At 48.0% G+C, this 17,127-nt stretch overlaps 1 protein-coding gene across 1 annotated transcript in view; it reads left to right on the top strand.

The window, feature by feature from the left end:
- Positions 1-17,127, top strand: part of LOC139226189 (protein HEATR9-like) — a 120,909-nt gene that overhangs the window by 51,258 nt on the left and 52,524 nt on the right. The window contains exons 5-8 of the mRNA XM_070856821.1: positions 3,746-3,802; positions 4,581-4,641; positions 7,736-7,866; positions 16,475-16,666. Coding sequence (XP_070712922.1) covers positions 3,746-3,802; positions 4,581-4,641; positions 7,736-7,866; positions 16,475-16,666 — 441 coding nt within the window. The remainder of the gene's footprint in view (positions 1-3,745; positions 3,803-4,580; positions 4,642-7,735; positions 7,867-16,474; positions 16,667-17,127) is intronic.

Genomic DNA, 17,127 nt, shown 5'->3' on the forward strand with positions numbered 1-17,127 from the left:
CAGAGTGAGGAGGCAGCCTGGTAGACTGCCTTTTAAACCTGCTTGCCCAGGGTGTGCAGGTGACCCTTGGGTCTCCCACAGGTGCGCCCCCTGGTGGCAAGTCTTACACATTGATAATGTTTACATTCATAACAAAAACAACAATGGGTACAGCCCAATTACATCGATCTATCTTAGAAATAATGTTCTCAGTCTTTAGTCTTTTGAGTGCATATGGTACAGGACGTGGCTTGCAGTAAATGGGTCTAGCGTCCTTTTGTACTCATTCGACTTGAAGTCTTGGATCGGACTGCCCGTTTCACAGAACACCTGCGGATACTGCTTGATGCCATTATCTTTCGATGCAGATACAGATTTAGTTTCCACACGAAAAATCTCATTCCAATCCAGCTTTAGTGATCCCAACCAATTTCTACCTATTAAGGCAGGCTTGTCTCCTGCCACTATGTTGAGAGGCAAGCTCTGAAACTGATCCTTGTATTTCACCGGTACAGTGAAAAGACCTACAACAGGAATATTCTCTCCTGAGTAGCCTTGCAGCTCTAACTTCGATTTCTCCAATGAAAAATCACACAACTTGTCAAGATAGAGCAATTCCGGTACTACACTCACATAAGAACACAAGAAATAGGAACAGGAATAGGCCATACGGCCCCTCGAGCCTGCTCCGCCATTCAATAGGATCATGGCTGATCCGATTATGGACTCAGCTCCACTTCCCCGCCCGTTCCCCATAACCCCTTATCGTTTAAGAAGCTGTCTATTTCTGTCTTTAGTTTATTCAATGTCCCGACTTCCACAGCTCTCTGAGCCAGCGAATTTCCAACCTACTCAACATTTCCTCATAAGTCAACCCCCTCATTCCCAGAATCAACCTAGTGAACCTTCTCTGAACTGCCTCCAAAGCAAGTATATCCTTTCGTAAATATGGAAACCAAAACTGCACACAGTATTCCAGGTGTGGCCTTAACAATACCTTATATAGCTGTAGTAAGACTTCACTGCTTTTATACTCCATCCCATTTGCAATAAAGGCCAAGATTCCATTGGCCTTCCTGATCACTTGCTGTACCTGCATACTATCCTTTTGCGTTTTATGCACAAGTACCCCCAGGTCCCGCTGTACTGCAGCACTTTGCAATCTTTCTCCATTTAAATAATAACTTGCTGTTTGATTTTTTTCTGCTAAAGTGCATGACCTCACACTTTCCAACATTATACTCCATCTGCCAAATTTTTGCCCACTCACTTAATCTGTCTATGTCCTTTTGCAGATTTTTGTGTCCTCCTCACACATTCCTTTTCCTCCCATCTTTGTATCATCAGCAAACTTGGCTACGTTACACTCAGTCCCTTCTTCCAAGTCGTTAATATAGATTGTAAATAGTTGGGGTCCCAGCACTGATCCCTGCGGCACCCCACTAGTTACTGATTGCCAACCAGAGAATGAACCATTTATCCCGACTCTCTGTTTTTTGTTAGTTACCCAATCCTCTATCCATGCTAATATATTACCCCCAACCCCGTGAACTTTTATCTTGTGCAGTAACCTTTTATGTGGCACCTTGTCAAATGCCTTCTGGAAGTCCAAATACACCACATCCACTGGTTCCCCTTTATCCACTCTCTTCATTACATCCTCGAAGAATTCCAGCAAATTTGTCAAACATGACTTCCCCTTCATAAATCCATTCTGACTCTGCCTGACCGAATTATGTTTTTCCAAATGTCCTGCTAGTGCTTCTTTAATAATGGACTCCAACATTTTCCCAACCACAGATGTTAGGCTAACTGGTCTAGTTTCCTGCATTTTGTCTGCCTCCTTTTTTAAATAGGGGTGTTACATTTGCAGTTTTCCAATCTGCTGGGACCTCCCCAGAATCCAGGGAATTTTGGTAAATTACAACCAATGCATCCACAATCCCTGCCGCTACTTCTCTTAAGACCCTAGGTTGCAAGCCATCATCCAGGGGATTTATCTGCCTTTAGACGGATGCACCAGCGTCTACTTGGATGACGATGTTTTGTGAATCGGTGTTAGATACCCTCATGCTCCTGATGTGTATCGCCAGAACCTCCTTTTCCTGTTGCTTCTCTTCAATGCTATGTAGTCTCTGACAATTTCTACTTCTCGCATTGAAAGTCGGTTTACTCTTCAGGCATGCCTACACAAGATGCCCAGTTTGCTTGCAGAATAAACACTCTGCCTTCACGTATGGACAATTTTGAGCAATGTGTTGTCCCAGGCACTGATAGCATGACATCAATGTACTGTTACCTTGGCCAGTTGCTGAGGCCTTGGGGCCCACCTGCCTTTTGCTTCTAACCTCCAGGCGATTCACCTCGGTTGTCTGATGACTGGAAATGGTGTGAAATTCTCGGGAGTATTGGTCGGCCATATCCATTGACATAGCTGTCTGACAAGCTAAATCAAAAGTCAAGTTACGGGTTGTCAACAACTTTCTTCTGATTGCTTCATTTTTCATCCCACACACAAAGTGGTCACGCAATCCTTGGTCCTGAAAGTTTCTGAAATGACAGTGAATGGAAAGCTTTTTTAATGCTACAATATACTCACTGATACCCTCGTCAATTAACTGATCTCGTATTCTGAAATGATAACTTTCAGCAATTTCCTCAGGACTGTAGTGCTGTTCAAATTGCTTAGAATCTCCGTCAGTGGCGTGTCCTTTTGCTTGACAGGAACAAGCTGATGTTTCAGGGTTTCATGCACTTCGGGGCCTGCTTCAGTCAGGAAACTAGCCAGTTTTCTTTCTAACACCACCCGGTTACGGTTTTCATCATCAGGGACTTCGACTATTCGCGGTAAAAAAACATTTCTAGCCACTCCACATATGCTCTGAAAGTTATTTGGTCACAATGGAACTCACCCATGCGCCCAATTATTCCCATAGGTGCAGCCATCTGGACCCTGATAGTTCAGCCAAGTGTGCTTGGATTACCTTGGATTTTTAGCTATTCTGCAAAACAAAGAACCTCTCAAAGTCTCTCTGTTGTTTGGCTGGAATCATCGACCAACACAAACTTCAGCTAGGGAATCCGATTATCCTATCCTCATCGCCAATGTGATATATTCTTACTACATCACTATCACAGCACACACACAGGATGGCTCCAATACAGAAACCTGTCATCTTGTGACTGTCATATGATCCTTTATTATTTAGATCAGTAGTTGTAGTACATCAGTAATCCACTAGGTGGAGAAGTGGTCCACTGGGGGGGAGGGGGGAGCTCTATTACACTACCCCCTCTAACCTTTGCCCTGCCCCCTCTAACCTTTGCCCTGCCCTCTCTAACCTTTTCCCTGCCCTCTCTAATCTTTGCTCTGCCCCCTCTAACCTTTGCCCTGCCCTCTCTAATCTTTGCCCTGCCCCCTCTAACCTTTGCCCTGCCCTCTCTAACTTTTGCCCTGCCTTCTCTAACCTTTGGCCTGCCCGCTAACCTTTGCCCTGCCCTCTCTAACCTTTGCCCTGCCCTCTCTAACCTTTGCTCTGCCCTCTCTAACCTTTGCCCTGCCCTCTCTAACCTTTGCCCTGCCCTCTCTAACCTTTGTTCTGCCCTCTCTAACCTTTGGCCTGCCCCCTCTAACCTTTGCCCTGCCCTCTCTAACCTTTGCCCTGCCCTTCTAACCTTTGCCCTACCCCCTCTAACCTTTGTTGTGCGTTCTACACCGCGTTGTTATTTTTGTTGCTTGTACCAATGCTTGTGGTTTTCCCAGCAGGCTCTGCAGTGCCTTCAATGCACCAATACGGAGATTATTTCTGCTCTCTACACCACAGTATGTATTCACAGTAGCAGCAAACTGCACTTTACTTCTTCATTTCTTGGAATATTATCACTTTCCAATTGCTTTCCTTTGCAAATACGTTGTTCAACAAGCAGAAAGTGATGGAGCAATCTGTTCGGGGGCTCAGATACCTTTACATGTTGGGGGAATGGGGGGTGCACTCACAGCTAATGGGCTGTCTTAGGGTGACATCAGAGATTGTCATACGCGTGAGTGAGTTACAGGCTGGGGTCTAATCGAGGAGTTCGGGGAGTTTATATATAGAATAATGGATACCCAGGAGTGAGTTACAGGCTGGAATCCAATCGAGGGGTTGGGGGGGTGGGGGTGTTTATATATAGAATAACGGTAACAGACCCCGGGCCCGGCAGTAACCGTGGCGATGAACCCTGGATCTGGCAGTAACCGTGATGAGGAACCCCAGGCCCGGCAGTAACCATGGTGACAGACCCTGGGCCCAGCAGCAACCGTAGTGATGAACCCCGGGCCCAGCAGTAACCACGGTGATGAACCCCGCGCCCGGCAGTAACCACGGTGATGAACCCCGCGCCCTGTAGTAACAGCGGGGACAAACCCCGCGCCCTGCAGTAACCGCGGAGACAGACGCCGGGTCCGGCAGTAACCGCGGGGACAGACCCCGGGCCCGGCAGTAACCATGGTGATGAACCCCGCGCCCTGCAGTAACCGTGGGGACAGACCCCGGGCCCGGCAGGTTGGTTGTGGTGCACAGTGAGATATGATTGATCTGCAGCAGGTTTGTTCACTTCAGTTACAGACGGACGAGGACTGTGTGGTGAAATATGAAGCTGCCAAAGCTCTGGTCACACTGGGTGAGTGTCAGAAACTCAACACCGGCATTACAGCCAACGGTGCTGCTCAATATAATCTGAGCTGAGGGGGTGAGTGGGTGGAGGGGTGGGGAGGTGGAGGGGTGAGGGGATGAAGGGGGTGGGCAGGCGGGGTGTGGGGAGTTGAGGGGGTGAGGGGTGTGAAGCTGCGAGATGGGGTGTAAAGTCGGAGGGCGAGAGACCAGGTTGCGTGGTGATGTGCCGGGACCTCACTGTGTGACGTAAGATTGATTAATGTCAGGACCGAGAAGGACAACCTTTAAAGAGCCTGCGCAATGTGCGGAGGAATGGGTCGGACTATAGTTGGCCTCAGTACCCCAGTGACCGCAGCTGCTGCAAATGTGTGCCATGGGCTCGGGCTGAGATGCACCTCGCGGTTGAAGGTTTACTGTCAGGGTGCACATGGGCAGAGTAGCAGAGGGTGTTGGGTGTCCGTGGAAACCGTATCCCAGCAGCAGTGGGGGAGTTCACGTGGAGAGAGAGCTGGACAAGTGTCAATCTCAAACAATGGTGACATCAAGCTTGGTTTGCTGCTCCCCCTTGTGGCTCCTTATTTACTGCAGCAACAATCTGCATTCACAGCATCTTCAAAGTCGATACATGTCCCAAAGTGCACAGCAGAGGCATAATCAGAAATAAATGCACACCAGGCAACATAAGTAAATATTAGGGCAGGTGACCTAAGCTTGGTCAAAGAGGTAGGTTTTAAGGAGAGTCTTAAAGGAGGAGAGAGAGCTTGAGAGGCGGAGAGGTTTAGGCAGGGAGTTCCAGAGCTTAGAGTCTAGGCAACTGAAGGCAAGGCCACCGACGATTGGGCAATTATAATCGGAGGCCAGAATTAGCAGAGCGCAGAGATCTCAGAAGGTTGTGGGGCTGGAGGAGATTACAGAGATAGGGAGGGGCGAGGCCATGGAGGGATTTGAAAACAAGGATGAGAATTTTTAAATTGAGGCGTTGCCAAACCAGGATCCAATGTAGGTCAGCAAGCACAGGGGTGATGGGTGAGCGGGACTTAGGATACAGACAGCAGAGTTTTAGTGGACTCAAGTTTACAGAGATTGCTAGGTGGGAGGCCAGCAAGCAGAGCATTAGCATAGTCGAGTCGAGAGGTTGGGAATGGAATTGGTGATTATAGAGATCAATACAGACCGAGATAATCAAATACTCCCCACACCATGATGGTTCATATGGGGACAACGGGGGGAAATAAAGCAGGGGTGGGCGCCACAGGGGCTGTGAAAGGAGATTCAATAGGTGGTTAGAGTCCATGGATTTATGAAAGGGAAATCCTGCTTGATAAATCTAGAATTTTTTGAGGATGTAACTGGTAGAGTGGACAAGGGAGAACCAGTGGATGTGGTGCATTTGGACTTTCAAAAGGCTTTTGACAAGGTCCCACACAAGAGATTAGTGTGCAAAATTAAAGCACATAGTATTGGGGGTAATGTATTGACATGGATTGGCACACATGAAGCAAAGAGTCGGGATAAACGGGTCCTTTTCAGAATGCCAGGCAGTGACTAGTGGGGTACTGCAAGGTTCAGTGCTGGAACCCCAGCTATTTACAATATATATTGATGATTTAGAGGAAGGAATTGAATGTAATATCTCCATGTTTGCAGATGACACTAAGCTGGGTGGCAGTGTGAGCTGTGAGGAGGATGCTAAGAGGCTGCAGGGTGACTTGGACAGGTTAGGTGATTGGGCAAATGCATGGCAGATGCAGTATAATGTGGAAAAATGTGAGGTTATCCACTTTGGTGGCAAAAACAGGAAGGCAGATTATTATCTGAATGGTGACAGATTAGGAAGGTTGGCATGTAGGTACAGCAGGCGGTGAAGAAAGCAAATGGCATGTTGGCCTTCATAGCGAGAGGATTTGAGTATAGGAGCAAGGAGGTCCTGCTGCAGTTGTACAGGGCCTTGGTGAGACCACACCTTGAGTATTGTGTACAGTTTTGGTCTCCTAATCTGAGGAAGGACATTCTTGCTATTGAGGGAGTGCAGCAAAGGTTCACCAGACTGATTCCCGGGATGGCAGGACTGACATATGAAGAAAGACTGGACCAACTAGGCTTATATTCACTGGACTTTAGAAGAATGAGAGGGGATCTCATAGAAGCATATAAAATTCTGATGGGATTGGACAGGTTAGATGCAAGAAGAATGTTCCCGATGTTGGGGAAGTCCAGAAGCAGGGGTCACAGTCTAAGGATACAGGGTAAGCCATTTAGGACCGAGATGAGGAGAAACTTCTTCACCCAGAGAGTTGTGAACCTGTGGAATTCTCTACCACAGAAAGTTGTTGAGGCCAGTTCGTTGGATATAGTCAAAAGGGAGTTAGATGTGGCCCTTACGGCTAAAGAGATCAGTGGGTATGGAGAGAAAGCAGGAATGGGGTACTGAAGTTGCATGATCAGCCATGATCATCTTGAATGATGGTGTAGGCTCGAAGAGCCAAATGTCCTACTCCTACACCTATTTTCTATGTTTCTATGTTTCTATGATGGGGTGGAGTGTACATGGGCTGTGTGGGGAGAGGGATTGACGGTTAAATGACCTTTCCCATGCCCTGGTCTTGCGATGAGCGATCTGCTCAAGTATGGTTTCAGGTTTCAGTGTAAATGTTGCTTGTGGCAAACGGTAAGAAAGATTTTAGTGTTTGGCACTCTGCTGAAGGCTGAACTTGTGTTGCGTGTTGGCCTGGCCCAATGTAGGAGTGAGTAGTTCAGGCCAGGCCACCCACTGCTCATACTGCTGTCTATCCTCAACAGTTGCTGCAGGACCATCACCCTCAGCATCTCGGGGTTTGAGGGAGAAAAGGTCATCTACGATTCCCGCTATTGTGTGTGGGCGAAGACAGGTCTGGCTCGGGGTGATGCCATGACTCACACTGGTAACCTGACTTGAGGTACTGAGTGGTGGCTGATGTCATGCAAACTGTAGTCCAACAGTCAGCTCCTTCAGTGCAGGGGAGGAGAGAAGGGAGGGGAGTGAGGAAGGGAGGGGAGGGGAGGGGACTCATACATAAATAAAACAGGCGTCCCTTGTGCTGAACATTATCATTTCCTTGCAGGTTACTGGGAGGAGGAGGTGGTGCTGGCGTTAATCCACATTATGAATATGGCTCCAAAACAGCTTCTGGAAGACATAATTGTAACTGTGAGGAGATCACTGCGAGATTGGACAATTAAGCCCAGCCACCAGGTATAGTACATACTGGTGTCAGCTGTGGCTCAGTGGGCAGCACTCTCGCCTTGGAGTCAGAAGGTCGTGGGTTCTGAGTCCCACTCCAGAAACTTGAGCATATAATCTAGGCTGACACTCCCAGTGCAGTGCTGAGGGAGTGCTGCACTGTCGGAGGTGCCGTATTTCAGATGAGACATTAAACCGAGGCCCCTTCTGCCCTCTCAGGTGGACATAAAAAGATCCCATGGCACTATTTCAAAGAAGAGCAGGGGAGTTATCCCTCATCCTGGCCAATAATTATCCCTGAATCCAACATCTCTAAAAAAACAGATGATCTGGTCATTATTGCATTGATGTTTGTGGGATCTTGCTGTGTGCAGATTGGCTGCTGTGTTTCTATAGTGACTACATTTCAAAACTATTCTATTGGCTGTGAAGTGCTTTGGGACATGAAAGGCGCTAAATAAATGCAAGTTCTGCCTTACTGGTGGCACATTAGCACTCCCACACAGCAACTTCCCCAAAACGTTCCTACGTGATGCATGGACCAACACCAACCGGAACATGCAGACCCATTTTTCGGCATGGTCGAATTTCTAGGTGATCGTTTTTAAAATATCTATAACATATTATAAATCTTACATTTTTATGCACTTGCTGTCTACAAAAAATTAGTTCCCATTGTCATGTTTTTGTCACACTTTTCAGTCAACCTTTTCCCAGTATATATTCCTAAGTCCACATTTATAATGGAAACTCTCTATGTAAACTCGTCACACTGTAATTGCACCCTCCCACCAGCAGTGGTGCTCTAGCCCTCAGTTTTGTGTCTCTCAGCTCCTCAGCCTGTACTACAGAGGAACTCTGTATTCTAACTGCTATTATAACTCATTATAATCGCTCCACCATCGGTGGCTGTGCCTTCAGCTGCCTGGGCCCTAAGCCCTGGAACTCCCTCCCTAAACCTCTCCGCCTCTCTCTCCTCCTTTAAGATGCTCCTTAAAACCGACCGCTTTAAACAAGCTTTTGGTCATCTGCCTTAATTTCTTCTGTGGCTCGGTGTCAGATTTATCTGTTTGTTTGTAACACTGCTGTGAAGCACCTTGGGATGTTTGACTACGTTAAAGGCGCTATATAAATATAAGTTATTATTATTAACTCCTTCCAGATCCATCGCTCTGCTTCCCAAATTGCTTTGTTGCTTAACTTCAAGTACTAATATAAAATCAAAAGATTGCATAAAAGTGCAAACAAGGACAAAGATTGGTTCTGAAATGGGGACTGAATCCTGGTCCAGTGATCGATGCCCTCCAGCCTGACTTCACTGAGAGGTCAGGTCCTGAGTCTCTGTGGACAACGGTGCCAGACATCCACGATTACTGTTCCCCGCTTTTGGACATCACCCTCTGGTCTCAGTCACTCACCTGCGCGCCAGTCCCTGCCCCGAGAACTGAGACCCGATCTACCCTGCCCCCATCTGGTGACAGAGAGTCGGTGTTGGAGATCCCTGCCCCGAATCCCCTTATGCCATTGAGATTGCGTCTGCCTGCAGTCTCTCCTCCCTTCCCGAGCTGCTGTGTTCCTCCAATCCTGCTTCATTCTTTATGGTCCAGTTTGTTCTTTCATCTCACTCCAGTTAGCTCACCCGGCCTGCACATTATTTAATAAACCCTAAATTGTCCCTGCACTGCTGTTATTTCAAATTGCCCCATTATTCTGAGTTCTTTAATAGCCCTGGTTCTGCTACCTTCAGCTCCCGCCCTGCTCCTTTATTTAATATACAAAGCAGAGAATGCTGGAAATACTCAACGGGTCAGGCAGCATCTGTGAAGAGGGAAACAGAGTTAATGTTTCAGCTCGATAACCTTCCATTAGAACTGGAAAAAGTTTGAGATGTAAAAGGTTTTTAAGCGAGTGTAGGGTCAGGGAACGAGGGGAGGGGAGAGAGAACAAAAGGGAAGGTCTGTGATAGGTGGAAGGCAAGCGAGATTAGAGAGACGAAAGGGATGATGGTACAAGGCAAAGGTTTTGCTGATTGGATCAGTAAAGAAACAAAAGATGTTGCGAAGAGCTGTAAACGCTAACAGCAGAATGAGCAGGGAGTGAAGGGTTATGGGGAGCGGGCGGGGAAGTGTTGAGGCCAAGATCAGATCAGCCATGATCTTATTGAATGGCGGAGCAAGCGCGAGTGGCCAGGTGGCCTACTCCAGCTCCTATTTCTTTATGAACCATTACCAGCACCTACTGTACCAAAAAATGGGAGCAGAGGTTAATGTCTGAAATTGTTGAGCTCGATGTTGAGTCCAGAAGGCTGTAAAGTGCCTCAACGAAAGATGAGGTGTTGTTCCTCGAGCTTGCGTTGAGCTTCATTAGAACAGTGCAGGAGGCCGAGGGCAGAGAGGTCAGAGTGGGAGTAGGGCGGGGAATTAAAGTGACAGGCGACTGGAAGCTCAGGGTCACACTTACGGACTGAACGGAGGTGTTCTGCAAAGCGATCACCCAATCTACACTTGGTCTCCCCAATGTAGAGGAGACCCCATCGTGAGCAGCGAATACAGTATACTAAATTGAAAGAAGTACAAATAAATTGCTGTTTCACCTGGAAGGAGTGTATTAAGTATCGAATAACTCCATGAGGCTAAGTACGGTGAGTTAGTTCAGACATGACCTTACTCCAGTTTATTACTCTCAAAGTGAGGATTCAACATGGCTGCCAACATTATATACATGGCTTGCACGTGTCTGCCAGTGACCATTAGGACTCCGACAGTCGCGCCCTCCGGTGGCAGGTAAAACCCAGTTAACATACATAACGTCATTCCCCCCAAAGTCCTTGGTACAGGTTGTATTTACAAGTTGAGATGGTCCGGGGCCTTCCGCTCCCTGGTTGATCTTCTCAGTTCGAACCCAAGCTTGGGTGAGTTAGTAGGACCATTGCTGCATTGCGGAGCAGTCGGTCTGACAGGACTGTCATTTGTCTTCGTGAATGACACAAGGATCAACTGATGGTTGGATGTGTGTTGGTTGGTCGAAGAAGATGTCATCTTCAATTTGTTCTGGGTTGTCTGTGAATCGCAGTTTGGTTTGGTCAATGTGCCTCTTGCACGTTTGGCCATTTAACAGTTTGACTACAAACACCCTGTTCCCCTCCTTGGCCAAAACCGTGTCAGCAACCCACTTTGGACCATGACCATAATTCAGGACAAACACAGGGTCATGAACAGCAATGTTACATGATACGGCCGCGCGATCGTGGTACCATTGCTGCTGTTGCCTTCTGATTTGGACATGATCATTGAGATCTGGGTGTACAAGGGACAGCCTGGTTTTGAGGCCTCTCTTCATTACCGGATGAGACCCCACTCGCTCACCAGGATCCCTCCTGCCGAGGGTAACTGAGCAGAATGCGGGACAAGCAAGTCTGTAGGGAGCCGTGAGTCACGCGTTTTAGGTTCTGCTTAATGGCTGGACAGCCCGCTCCGCTTGACCGTTAGACGCGGGTTTGAAAGGGGCAGACCTGACATGCTTGATGCCATTACTGGTCATAAACTCGTGGAACTCTGAACTGGTGAAACACAGTCCGTTGATGCTGACAAGGACGTTGGGCAGGCCATGGGTGGTGAACATGGCCCGGAGACTTTCAATAGTGGCTGTGGACGTGCTGGATGACATGATTATGCATTCAATCCATTTGGAGTAAGCGTCCACTACCACTAAACACATTTTGCCGAGAAAGGGGCCTGCAAAGTCTATGTGGATCCTTGACCATGGTTTGGATGGCCATGACCACAGACTCAGTGGAGCCTCCACAGGTTTGTTACTCAGTTGCATGCAAGTGTTGCACTGATGCACACATGACTCCAAATCCGAACCAATGCCGGGCCACCAAACGTGAGGCCTGGTAATGACCTTCATCATGACAATGCCTGGGTGGGTACTGTGTAAATCTCGCACTAAAGTTTCCCTGCCTTTTCTTGGCATAACAACACGATTACCCCATAACAGACAATCAGACTGAATAGACAATTCATTTTTGCGGTGGATATAAGGCTTATCCTGCATTTACCTGGGAATGGCAGACCAATTTCCATTTAGGACACAGCTTTTTACGCTTGACAGTACAGGATCCTGGTCCTAATTTGGCGAGCCATGACGGGTGGTCCCTCGCTCTCGAAGGCATCAATGACCAGCAGCAAGCCTGCGGGCTGCGGCACTTCCACCCCGGTTGTGGGCAATGGTAGCCGGTTAAACGCATCAGCACAGTTTTCAGTGTCTGGTCTGTGGCGGATGACATAATCATAAGCGGATAATGTCAGTGCCCATCTTTGGATACCGGACTGAGACCTTTGCTCTCAGAAAACAATGAAATGAGCGGCTTGTGGTCTGTTTTAAGTTCAAACCGAAGCCCAAACAGGTATTGATGCATTTTCCTAACCCCATATACACATGCTAAAGCCTCTTTCTCTACCATACTATAGGCTCTTTCAGCCTTAGACAGACTTCTGGACGTGTATGCAACTGGTTGGAGTTTGCCTGTACATTGGCTTGCTGGAGCACACAACCGACCTCATATGATGAGGCATCGCAGGCCAGCACTAATCGCTTACATGGATTATAGTGTAAAAGTAATTTATTGGAATATAGCAGGTTCCTGACCTTCTCAAAGGCTCTGTCTTGAGATTTGCCCCAAACCCAGTCGTTACCCTTTCTCAGCAACATGTGCAAGGGCTCTAGCAATGTGGTCAAACTAAATAGAAAGTTACCGAAATAATTGGGAAGACCCAGGAACGAACTCAGCTCCGTATACTCTGGGGCCTGGGTACATTCTTGATGGCCTCTGTCTTCGAGACCGTAGGCCTGATGCCATCTGCTACTATCTTTCTTCCCAGGAATTTGACTTCTGGTGCCATGAAAACGCACTTGGAGCATTTTAGCCTGAGTCTCACTCTGTCCAGACGATGTAGAACCTCTCCCAGGTTGTGCAGGTGTTTGGTGGTGTTGCAACCGGTGATCAGGATGTCATCTTGGAACACGACAGTTCTCGGGACGGACTTCAGCAAACTCTCCATGTTTCTCTGAAATATTGCTGCTACCGAGCGAATTCCGAAAGGGCACCTGTGGTATATAAACAGTACTTTGTGCGTGTTGATGCATGTCAGTTTGTTCGATGATTCGACCAGCTCCTGTGTCGTGTAAGTGGAGGTCAGGTCCAATTTGGTGAACAACTTCCTCCCCGCTAGTGTTGCAAACAGGTCGTCAGCCTTGGGTAACGGGTACTGATCCTGTATCGAGACTCGGTTGATCGTTACCTTGTAGTCGCCGCAGATCCTGTCCGTGCCATCACTTTTCAACACCGGGACAATTGGACTGGCCCATTCGCTGAACTCGACGGGCGATATGATTTCTTCCCATTGAAGTCTGTCCAGTTCGATCTCAAACTTCTCCCTCATCATGTACGGAGCCGTCCGAGACTTGTGATGGATGGGTCGTGCATCCGGGCCTAGGTGGATCTGTACCTTGGCTCTTGTGAAGTTGCCAATGCCTGGTTCGAACAACAAGGGAAACTTGCTCAGCACTTGAGCACACGAAGCGTCATCCGCTGATGATAAGGCTTTAATATAATTCCAGTTACATTTAATTTTCTCAAGCCAACTCCTGCCGAACAGCGTTGGGCCATTGCCTGGAACGATCCACAACGATAAATCATGCACAGCTCCATTGTACAATACCTTTACTGCCGCACTGCCAATGACTGGTATTTGGTGTAGGTACTTTGCATTGATTGGGCTCAGACTGGGTCTTTTTGCCTTAGTGTCCCACAGCTTTTCAAAAGCCCTTTGGCTCATTATTGACTGACTCGCACCTGTGTCCAATTCCATGGATACTGGAACCCCATTTAATTTAACTTCCAGCATTATCGGAGGATTTTGGTAAAACAATGTACCCCATACACTTCTTCATCCTGTATCTCGGGTTGAGTTGCCTGTACCGCTTGATCCACGCTGGATCGATCATCCTCAGCCACGTGGTGTGTCGCAGCACGCTTGCTCAGTTGCGAACACATTCGTTGAAGGTTCCTTATTGTTGCACAGCCTTTGCACACGTATTGCTTGAATTGTCATTGATGGGCTCGATAATAACCCCCGCAACGCCAACAAGGCGAGATTTGATTCACCACCGATGGCGGACTGTGAGCAGTTACAGGTCGTACGAATGCGGATGTGTAGGCCCTGTCATTTGCAGCTCTGCCTGCCGTGGTATTATTTTTTGGACAATGCTTGCCGGTGAGTTTTGATGCTGGGAAGATATCTGTTTCGAGTTTTTGTCCGTGGACATGAACGCCTGGGCGATCGTGGTGGCCCTGCTCAGGTCTAGAGATTCAGCAGCCAGCAGCTTCCGAAGGATGACCTCGTGGCCAATGCCAAGCACGAAAAAGTCCCACAGCATTTCCTCCAACGCAGCTCTGAAGTTGCACGGCCCAGCGAAATGTCTCAGGTCAGCGACAAATTCCGCCACGTCCTGGCCCTTGGAGCGATTGTGCGTATAAGAACGATACCTCGCCATGATGATGCTTTCTTTCGGTTTAAAGTGGTTCTGAACCAGCGTAGACAATTCATCATAAGTCTTATCCATTGGTTAAGTCGGTGAGAGTAGATTCTTGATAAGGCCATAAATTTTTAACCCACAAACGGTGAGGAGAACCGCCCTGCGCTTAATTGCTTTATCGGTTCCTTCCAATCCGTTGGCTACGAAGTACTGGTCGAGGCAATCAGTGAAATCCTCCCAGTCTTCCCCTTCCACAAATCTCTCCAAAATTCCAACAGACGTGGTTGCGTGAAAGTTTGTATTTTTAACTCATCGCCAATTATTAAATATCGAATAACTCCACGAAGCTAAATATGGTGAGCTAGTTCAGGCATCCTTACTCCAATTTATTTATTCTCAAAGTGAGGATTCAACATGGCTGCCAACATTATATACACGGCTTGCACGTGTCTGCCAGTGAACATTAGGACTCCGACAGTTGCGCCCTCCGGTGGCAGGTAAAACCCAGTTAACATACATAACAGAGTGTTTTGGGCCCTGGATAGTGGGAAGGGAGGGGGTAAAAGGGCAGGTGTTGCATCTCCTGCGCTTGCACGGGAAGGTGCCGTGGGAAGGGGAGGGGTTGCTGGGGGTGACTGCGGAATGGACCAGGGTGTTGTGGATGGAGCGGTCCCTTCGGAATGCTGGGAGGGGAGGGGAGGGGACGATGTGATTGGTGGTGGGTTCATGCTGGAGTTGGCGGAAATGGCGGAGGTTGAACGTGGAGGCTGGTGGGGTAAAAGGTGAGGACAAGGGGAACCGTGTCGTGGTTCTGAGAGGGAGGGGAAGGGGTGAGAGTAGAGGTGCGGGAAATAGAACGGACACAGTCGAGGGCCATGTTAACCACGGTGGAGGGGAATCCTCAGTTGAGGAAAAAGGAAGACATGTCAGAGGCACGAGTGTGGAAGGTGGTGTCGTCAGAGCAGATGCGACGGAGACGGAGAAACTGGGAGAATGGAATGGAGTCCTTACAGGATGCGGGGTGGGAGGGAGTGTAGTCCAGGTAGCTGTAGGAGTCAGTGGGCTTATAGTAGGAACTTTATTTCATAATCTTACTCCATTTCTTTTCCATAACCCCATTGTCCAACTTGCTCTTCAGTTGCCCCAGATGTTATGGCTTTTTAATCATCACGGATACCGTGCAGGTTTATTTTAATTGCCCCAATAGTTTTGACACTTTCCCCCTCATTTTTCCAATATCTCCTTTATCCCGAGTATGTTCAAAATTGCCACAATTGGTTGTGGAATCAATGTGTAAGATAGCCAGTCATTTCCTGCTGGTTTTTCCTGACCTGTGTAAGCAACCAGGGATTTGCAAGTCGCCACCAATCCATACAGGTACAAAGGCCCTTTCATTGAACTCAGGATGTGCTCAACGGTAATTGGCTTCTAACCCTGACCTCGGAATGGTGCTATTTACAGCAATTAAGTGAAATAGCCTCACAGAAGCAGGGTACGTTACACACAGCTCCTTCTCGATGGAACAGGTCCTGGACAGGGTGCAGAGGAGGTTTACCAGAATGGTTCCAGGGATGAGGGACTTCAGTTACATGGAGAGACCGGAGGAGCTGGGATTGTTCTCCAGAGGGTTAAGGGGAGATTTAATCGAGGTGTTCAAAATTAGAAGGGTTTTGATTGAGTAAATAAGACGAAACTGTTTACAGTGGCAGGAGGTCAATAACCAGATTGAAGGTGATTCGCAAAAGAACTAGAGGGGGAGATGAGGAGAATGTTATACGCAGCGAGTTGTTGTGATGGGGAACACGCCGCCTGAAAGGGTGGAGGAAGCAGATTCAATAGTAAAACGGGAATTAGATAAATACTTGCAAAGGAAATATTTGCAGGGCTGTGGGAAAGGGTGGGGGACCAATCGGATCGCTCTTTCACAGAGCTCACACAGCATGATGGGCCGAATGGCTCCTTGTGTGCTGTAAGATTCTCCGATGACTCTGTGAATAATGCATTGGATGCTTTAGGGTACAATGTGCCTGCTTGTTCGTGAATGATACACCGCTCCAACTGTGTCTCACTGTGCTTCCAGAGACCGGAGATCAAAGCGAAGGAAAAGCTGGTCCCCGTTTTAACTTCATGTATGAAAGGTCTACACTGCAAAGACATTGTCCCCGTGCAGGCTGCGGCCTGCCTCTGTTACCTCAACAGTGATGACCAAGAAGAGGCCATTGATTATGTAATGAGCTATCTTCATGAAGGTGACTCCTACCAGAAGAAACAGGTACTGACCTCCTAAATCATGGAGATGGTCAAACTAGGCCTCAAATACAAAAGAGGGCAGCCCATTTTCTCTGGCTGTTCATCCAGGCCGGAAGCCTCACTGAGAAAGTATAGATGAAGTTAATTCTCCAAACAGCAGCTCCCAGGTTTTACTTCGCGACTTCGTGACTAAATTGTGAAATAGCAACCCCAAAGGTGTTGATTTGCAGGTGATCGAATCGATTCACAGTTCTGTTCATGTTTCCCCCGGGTTGGATGGCCCTCTGGGCAGCGACAGGAGACGGGAATCAGAGAGCGAGGTGGCACTAGGCCAGTGTCACAGTCACCGTCGGTGCAGTGGAGCACGGGCACCTAGACAGTGGGCTCCTGCCATTTCTAGAGGGGGCCTTGATCGCCATCTGCCAAAGGGCCATTCACTTCAGTCAAAGCTTTTATTTAATGGGACAGATTTGATCTTTCCCC

This window comes from Pristiophorus japonicus, chromosome 16 (genome assembly GCF_044704955.1).
Source record: "Pristiophorus japonicus isolate sPriJap1 chromosome 16, sPriJap1.hap1, whole genome shotgun sequence".
Lineage (NCBI taxonomy): Eukaryota > Metazoa > Chordata > Chondrichthyes > Pristiophoridae > Pristiophorus > Pristiophorus japonicus.